We start from the raw sequence: 8,629 nt of genomic DNA, 5'->3' as shown, positions 1-8,629 counted from the left end.
AAAAAGCGTACGTTGTCTCCAATATTCCTGTGGCAATTTCATGAGACATATCCATATTTAAGCATGAGTTTAATGTTGCGAATATGGGTTAAAGTCACAGGGACATGATTCTATCTATATTCCATAAGACCCATCCATATTTAATTATTTATCAATATGTTGGGAAAAGAGGACTCAATGAATTTCAATTCGGCCGTTATGAGGACATACAGTCGGTTGGCATGGTCTATAGATACCATTAATTTGAAACCAAGTATAATGAGTTTCTCCGATTTCATAAAATAAATTGATACATTAAATGTTTCTGCTTAAATAGCAGCTATAATGGTTAGAGTGCTGCTATAGCACTGTTGCATAGCAAAATTTGAACAAGTCGTTATTTTTTTCTGATCTGCAATTAACAAGGCTGATTAGATGCATTCGTGTGCAAGACTTATGTGACAATATGTACCAAAGATGTTAGTGCACAGCTCTCGAATTTAAGAATTTTTTTAAAAAATAGCAACCTAAGAGAAAATTTTGGGGTCATTTACCTTTTTTTCTTTTCCTATACACTTTACCCAATGAACACTTTGTTTAAGTACTACATTTACACTCAACATTTCTATACATATCACTCTTAGGCTGAATTGTAAAGAAATGGTGTAATATTTACTAGTGTTTATACATCAAATACAATGCTATAGCATAAATTAGCAAGTAATCTGACTCAAGTATATAATCTCAAGCGAGTTGTAATTTGTTGCCTGCACATAGGGCATGAAGATAATGTTGCACCACACTCCTTGCAAGTCTGCAAAAAAAATAATAGCAAATAAGCACCAGATACACTTTTACATGGAGGCACCACATTTTGTTCTTTAAAATTTCATTAATTTCACAGAAGATCAAAATCTATGATCTAAATAGCTTTTCCAAAAACTTGTGCTTAACAGAATGCAAACATTTTACTATTGCATGAAATTCCTGCATGCTTCAAGGTTTACTATTCACACAAGCATATAAATAGACTTACTGTATGACCGCATCCAAAAGCCATGTCCTTCGGATTGGTTAGGCAAATGGGGCATACCTTCAATAAGAGAAAGAAGGTTATCTCAGCTTGGTTATCATCTCAAAATGAATCCATAGCAACAGAAAAATAAAGGGAGGAGCAAGGAAACATACTGGTTCTTCACTGGCTGGAGCCGTTGGTTCAGTTGACTTGAAATTTGTCATGCGTGGAGTCGCCATGAACGCATTATCGTGATCTATTACTTCCTTAGGTGGAGGGAGAGGTCTTTTATGTTGATAATGAACTGGTTCACTATTTGCATAAAAAGGTATTGACAATCAGTTATCCTTGAATCTAGTAATACAGAACCATTTTACTTATAATCCACAGCTTACTTGGTAAGTTGAATATTTTGAGCTGCCCGGAACTGAAATGGAATCTCCATAAGGGCAGCAAGTGCAAATTCTGTTTCCTTCTTGGATGCTTCCGTGTTCTCAGACATGATCTTTGTGAAGTTCACAAACTAAAGACATGGAAAACACTTGAAAATTTATCAATCTTGTTGAAAGGAAATTCATAATGCTGGAATTAAGATTAATTTTGTAAGATACGGAATGCTTAATGTGTTGCAGGATATAATTCTCACAGAACAGTATGGAATTTTAAAATGTTTAATATGTGAGAAAATGTTTTTTCAACGATTATGTCTTCATAATCCACCTATATAGTATTTAGACTTTGGTTAAATCTATAGACATTAGACCGTCTGACTCAACCATGAGAACAGCATAACAAAATATGTCAAATTAGCATAAACTCAGACAGCATTGAATGTTCAAGTGCTGTCAAGTACCTGAAAGTTGTCAAATAAGCGTCCGGTAATGTTATCATCAAAGTGCTTCATCTCGTCCCATGGTCCATCTCCAACTCCAACCAAAATAATTGAGAGAGGATAATGACTGAAAATCAGAATAAATCGGCATAAAAGACAGATCTTACATGCAACAGCAAAAAGACTATCAGAAGAGTTAATTTACCTAGCAGCAATTATGGAATTAATTGTTGCTTGTTCTTGTGGACTAAGCTTTCCAGGTGGCGTACCAGGATTTCTCGTAACCTGGGGGAAAGAAAGACGTTCAGGAAAAACGATAGAAATATAGGAAATGAAACAACCAAGCACGTCATGAAAATAATGGAAAAAACAAAATGAATAGATAAAACCTGTCCATCAGCAATAATGACAAGAACGTGATATTGGCCGTTGTTTCTTTCCACAATGTCAATTGCTGCATCAATTACAGGGGAAAATGATGTTGGCCCTATAACAATATGGAGGGAATTGTTAGAAAAAAATTTAAATATCATATCATTTCCTTATACCACCATATTCAATAAAAATAGTAAAGTTGATACAGAAGGTTGTAACTTATAATACAAACCTGACAGTTTCAAGAGTGGAACAATCTGTCTGTAGCGTGCAAGTACTTCCTCAAACCCGTGGCAAACTCTATTATCAGGATAAAAACTGAACACGTTCTGATCGTGTGTAGAAGCTACAAAAGTAAATACACTGAAATCAACAAAACAGAAGACACAACATTTCTATAAAGCCAGAAACAGCTACTCACCATCACCAAACCCAAAACACGGTATCAAATTATCTTCATCAAAAGTAGACAGTGTGCGGCCAATTATGGAGATTGCTTGCTCATATGGATTAGGAGTGTTTCCGATATGATGAAGACTCTTCCGGTGGAACGAGTACTTACCTATAATTATAAAGGTGTTACTTTTCTACATTATTATGATCATATCCACATGTGCATGTACAATAGTGTCATGTTTAAAAGGACTAACCTGACCATTCATTACTTTTTGTGAAATCAATACCAAGTATTAAATTTGAAGATTCTAGACCAGCTTCTCTCAGAGCAGAAACAACCTGAAAGTGTCATAAAATTTCTATAATAAGCATTAAGTTTCAACAATTTGTAAAGTCTAACATGTGAAGAGGCTAATATCCTTCACAATATCTGCATAAATACAACCAATGCAGCTCAAAACAATAGTGACTACCCCTTAACTGTTAAGACTTAGATAAATACTGCCTAGTGCCTACCCTCTACAGGTTACATATCAAAATTAGAAGTAAATACCTGATCCAATGAGCTGAAATTGTCAGCTATATATGTTGGTTTCTCGTTATAACGATGGCGAGTATTCCTCGAACTTGTAGCATGTGAAGACGGTTGTTGATGATTAGTAATTCCCGAACTTCCGGTATAAGAAGAGGGTTGATCATAGGTAGTGCTATCCAAACTCCCAGCATAAGAAGAAGGTTGATGATAGCTATTACTCACTGAACTACCATCATAACTAGGAGGATGTTGGTTGTAAAATTCATGTTGAGATTCAGACATTGATTCCGTATTTCCCATATTACTAAACCTCCTTTAACAATATCTAACAACAGAGGTAAAAACATAAGATTATTTAAAGCGAATTCAAATGATTCCTATTTCCAGTGGCGGAGCCAGAAATCTTTTAAAACCTAGGCAAAATTTCAGTTTTGCACTGAAAAAATCCAGTTTTGAACAAAATATCTCAATTTTACCCTAAATTAATCCCTAAATTTTTTAATTTTGCCCTAAAATACCAAAAATTTTGGGCCCTGCCTATTTCCATTTCCACTGATTAATTATACTTCAGAAAACACATTATGGAGGTTTTTTGAAATTAAATTTATGTAGTCGTGAACATTCAATCTCTCTTTTAACTACACATGAATGAAAAACAAACGGACAACAAATTGCGTCGCTAACCTTTTCTGGAAAATGTTAATCTCTATTTTGAACAAATTTAAAACATAATAGTTTCTAGTATTTCTGGAAATGTATGTACTGTAGTCTTTCAAAAAGTCAAACCTATTAGAAACAAGTTTCTTTTTCTAATAGCCAAACACTGCATACTAATTCTGAACAAAGTTACTAAATCAGAAATCCAGAACAAGTCCATTACAAGTCAATAATAAAATCAAAGCCAAAATCATAGCAATGGATTTCAAAAATTAAATAGTAATTCTATCCGAAGAATACATATACAAATTTTTTAATAATAAAAAAAAAAGCAGAAGAATAAGTGAATGAAAGCTCACCTTGTTGTTTTTGTGATTGATTGATTGAGAGAGTTTTGTTTGGACTTCAACGTTTGAGAAAACAGAGAGATAATATTTGTAACTTTGGTTGTGACCGAATGAAATTGAATCGTGTATTATTATATTTTGTAAAAAACGTGGTAGTTAGGTTTAATATATATATATATTTGATGATGCGTGCACTGCACTGCACTCGTTGAAAATATGAAAACTCTAATGTGTCGGAAAAGCCAAAGGTGGTTTAGCTGCAGACATAAACAAACTCTCTACAGTCATACAGTTACGTGCTGGTCTCTGTTCATATGATATGAGAGAGAGAACAGAGAACCTTTTATTTGACCACTTCCTAAATAAAGTCTTGCTAAGGAATATCATATGATTTTCATTTAAACCAATTACTTACTTACTTACTTTGCCTTTAAAAGTTAAGTAGACCAATAGCAGATGTTTTCTATTCCGACTCCGCGCATTTCTTTTTTATCTCCTGAATTTCCGTTTTTGTCCTTGGGGTACTGCGGTTTATATGAACCGAATTTTTTTGTCATGCTAAAAAATTTCAGTTAATATAAACCGAAATATTGTGTTCCAATTTTTTTTTCCAGATTTCGTGCAAAATTCTGCATGAGACCCTCAACTTCCACAATTTATTTGAAATACTAAACGATATCCGATTTGAGTAAACGATCACTCGTTGGAAAGGTTAGGGTGTCAAGAATACAAATATAATTTTTGTTTTGAGGGTTAACCATCTAATTGGTTCAGTTGGACCAAATAATGGGTACTGGTACAGAAACATAGCACAAACTTTTCTCAAACTTGTAGGTAGATTTTCTCATACTATACTTAATGAAATTTAACAATTCCGGTGTCAATCTTATAGTAAATTTTGTATTCTTTACACTAGATTAAAAATAATTAGCATACGACTTATATTCAGAGAGATATGATAAATTTACCACATGTATCTCTACAACATTTTGCAGAAACTTTTCTCAAACTTGTAGGTAGATTTTCTCAGACTATACTTAATGAAATTTAACAATTCCGGTGTCAATCTTGTAGTAACTTTTGTCTTCTTTACACTAGATTAAAAATCATTAGCATACGACTTATATTCAGAGAGATATACTAAATTTATCACATGTAGCTATACACGAATTTTCACATAAATCTTTCTTCTTTTTTGGGGGGTAAATTTATGTTATTTCGGTTTATATAAACTGAATTTTTTTCTATGTTTAAAAACTTCGGTTCGTAGAAACCGAAATAAGTTGGCCAAATTTTTTAAAATCGTAAGGGGCAAAATGAGATTTTTCGGGGGTATAAAAGAAAGGCGGGGGTTGGGAGAGAAATCATCGAAGAAATATCCTCTTGGACAGTTGAGCAAGGTCCAACTTGAGAGCAGTCAACGAAGAACATTCCTGGTCAATAGTCATGGTATCTTTGCATACCGCAATGACCGACACCGGAATGATGAGCCTTAACTGCTCATCATGGCTCTCAATCCGTTTTCCGACAACCACTTGATGGCATTAATGACCATCAAGGGTCTTGGTCCAGCACCGGGGGCTATATATACTCCACTCATGTAGTGGAGTCAGGTACATTCTCTTACTCTCTGAAAACTTTTGTTTCACACTTAACTGACTTTAGATGTCGGAATACCTGCAGAGATACAATCCCCTCCAACACTATCCCCTCCACTTCACCGAGGCAAATCGAAGCAACGCCGGACATGGTCACTCTTCTGATTAGGTACGATTAGTTACCATGACATTGGTATGAAACTTACACCGCTGTTAGCGATTCTTGTTACGAGCATGAGTCAGAAATCGAACATCTGACCATATGTTTAAGAGAACCAAGACTTTTACCACTTGGATCAATTCATTATTCGTTATTTATACGTAAAAAAATTAAATATTTTAATTTTCAATGTATTAAATTTACAAATTTTATTAAAAATCATAAAAATTTAAGAGTGCTATGAAGGCAGTCATTACCATTTCCAAAAGATAAAAATACATTATTCTGTAATTATTAAATAATTTTTATTTTTATTTTTATTTTAAGTGTTGACGGGTTATAAATATGTGAATGTTTATGTGACGGATGGATAACAGCTGCATGTAGTCATTTCATTTCTGTGCTACCGCGTTATCCATTCACAAATTCTCTGAATCAGAAGAACTTTTTGTTTCTCTTTTTAGAATAAAAAATTATTTTTAAAAGGAAAATGCTAGATGTAGCGAATAATACTATCACGAAAGCATCACGATGCGTGTTTTTCACTGTTTTTCTCTCTTGCGTTTCTTTCTCTAGTATTTGTAGTTATTTTATCTCAAAGTTTTTCTTCACCACCGCTTCACACTTTCCATGACATCTATTACTACCGACAAAAGTGCACTCACAAACCGCTTCACCTCAGCTCCAACATCAAGTGTGTGTAGTGTACACTCTATGCTTTTTTTTGGAAAATGCTTTAATAACCACAATCTTATTGTGAACCAAAGTAGAACATGAGTCAAGAGAGAGACCACAAGGTTCAATTAATCAGAGGTGAGGAAGGTCAAGCCTAGAAGAATTATTTATTTTGGTCAAAAACCTATAAAGAACTTCAAATGATATTACTTCACATATTAGCAGATAAGAAGATGAGACTAGTGATAGTTGTTTCGAAGCGTTTGGAATGAAGTTTTTTATTTGTGTTACAAAGATAGAATAACGTTGGTGCTATTTTTTAGAATACTTTTAGGAAAGTAGTATAAAAGGTAGTTCGTGAAATTTTCGTGTGCTATGTCTTCGCGACATATAGCATTGCTCTTTTTAAAATCTTTCTTACATTCTAAGCTATTTCCATCTTATCTTATTATTTGTTACTTGCACCTCACTTTTTCTAACTTGCATCTTGTTGGAATTAACTAATCATTGTTTATTTATTTATGGAGTGCAAGAAATCTTTCATTCTATTTTACGATGCATTATTTGTTACGAATCAGAATATTATTAGTATTATATTTAAATCTTCATGTTGTGCTTTTGCTTTTATGTATTATTCATTCAAACAAATGTTAGTATCATCCTGCTTCCTTCAAACGTTCTCATTACAACAAGTCAACAATAAACAACATGTAGTATTAAATTAACGGTCAATATATGAATCAATTTAATTGATATTCACGGGCAATGTAATTTTTGTTATAATGTCAATAAATTGTTGGATTTTAAGAGTGAATTTTCACATATATCATAAATGGACATAATATTAGATTTATAATAAATGTGACATATAATTTAATGCCATAAAATTTTAGATAGAATTGTAGTATCTCCTTCTTTTATGATTGAGGAGCATTGCCGCATTATTTCTCCCAACTTCCCAACATAAATCACAATGTTGCAATATTGGATCATTATAATTAGTTGACTTTAATCAAATCTAACTTAAAATCAATACAATTAATGAATTGTGTTTTTCTTTTTGGTGAACAAATTTTGATTTTTTTTAATAAGCAGTAATGAATTGTGTAAAAAACGTTGCACTGAAATAGCGTGAATATGTCATGAGTTTGGTTTAGTGGTGATGAGTTTGGGTAGTACGCTATAGGTCATGATTCGATTCCCAGTTCATTGTAAACCAAAAAAAAAAGCGTGAATATGTTATGTGAACTTAGTTCAGTTGGTAGGGACATCACACTTTATGTGTAGGAATTGAGCGTGAATATGTTATGTGAACTTAGTTCGGTTGGTAGGGACATCACACTTTATGTGTAGAAATTAGGTTCGAACCCCGGACATTCCACTATATGAGTTTACAAATAAAAGCTTACGTCAATTTTTTTTCTTTCAAATTTTAGTAAAATTTACACTGAAAAAAAAAACTTCGAAAAAAATTTTCTGAAATTTTCTACGTATTTTGTGCGAGAAGAGAAATTTGGATGGTGGGAAGAGGAACCATCAATCATATTGGAAGGAATGGAAATAGAGAGGCCCATCTTATGGCCCAATTAGCATTAACAAAGTCCAATATGGTGTGGATAGAACATACACCACATGAAATTAGGGGACAAATTTGTAATGACTTAATTTCTTTTAGTAAAAAAAAATATATAGTTTCATTTTTTTTTTATCTATTTACCCTTTTTTTTTTTTTTATCTATTTTCATTTTTTTGACTTTTCCTATTCAATATTTTCTTTTTCTTCATTAGAGAAAAATTGCTCTCCCGGCCCCCTATGTTGCCTTAAGGCTCTCCGTTCTGTCCAAATTATCCCTAGTTAGTTTTGGAACTTACGTTTCGAAATGAGTTTTTTTCATTTTTTTTATATTTCGGAAGTTACAATCCGAAATTAACTAATTTTGGAACATACGTTCCGAAGCGACTTATTTTTCAACTTTTTATATATTTCGGAAGTTACAATCCGAAATTAATTAATTTTGGACACTAGGATCCGAAATTAACTAATTTTGGATGGTAGAATC

The 8,629-nt window shown here is 32.9% G+C and overlaps 1 protein-coding gene across 2 annotated transcripts; it reads right to left on the bottom strand.

Moving 5' to 3' along the window:
* Window positions 1–509: 509 nt before the first annotated feature.
* LOC123916549 (E3 ubiquitin-protein ligase RGLG3) lies at window positions 510–4,545 on the bottom strand. Of its 2 annotated transcripts, none has more exons than XM_045968022.1 (12): window positions 4,149–4,545; window positions 3,151–3,457; window positions 2,852–2,936; window positions 2,623–2,763; window positions 2,434–2,547; window positions 2,216–2,313; window positions 2,032–2,111; window positions 1,848–1,953; window positions 1,390–1,517; window positions 1,168–1,306; window positions 1,016–1,072; window positions 510–793 (listed from the first exon to the last, which is right to left on the bottom strand). In XM_045968022.1, exons 2-12 carry the CDS (start codon window positions 3,430–3,432, stop codon window positions 710–712), a joined length of 1,314 nt encoding a protein of 437 aa, XP_045823978.1. In that variant the 5' UTR covers window positions 3,433–3,457; window positions 4,149–4,545; the 3' UTR covers window positions 510–709. The 2 variants fall into 2 exon arrangements, with proteins under 2 accessions (XP_045823978.1, XP_045823977.1); XM_045968021.1 differs by having other exon boundaries at window positions 1,168–1,309; window positions 4,149–4,490.
* Window positions 4,546–8,629: the final 4,084 nt, after the last annotated feature.

This window comes from Trifolium pratense, linkage group LG3 (genome assembly GCF_020283565.1).
Source record: "Trifolium pratense cultivar HEN17-A07 linkage group LG3, ARS_RC_1.1, whole genome shotgun sequence".
Taxonomy (NCBI): domain Eukaryota; kingdom Viridiplantae; phylum Streptophyta; class Magnoliopsida; order Fabales; family Fabaceae; genus Trifolium; species Trifolium pratense.
Note: the sequence above shows the minus strand (reverse complement) of the source record. Positions and strands in the feature narration are given on the sequence as shown.

Excerpts from the sequence above, each read along its gene's own strand:
- LOC123916549 (XM_045968021.1), bottom strand. The coding sequence starts at position 3,432 with ATGGGAAATACGGAATCAATGTCTGAATCTCAACATGAATTTTACAAC. Across the intron at positions 2,937-3,150 it reads ATTTCAGCTCATTGGATCAG|GTTGTTTCTGCTCTGAGAGA; the intron begins GTATTTACTTCT and ends TGACACTTTCAG. Across the intron at positions 1,310-1,389 it reads CAAAATATTCAACTTACCAA|TAGTGAACCAGTTCATTATC; the intron begins GTAAGCTGTGGA and ends TTTTTATGCAAA.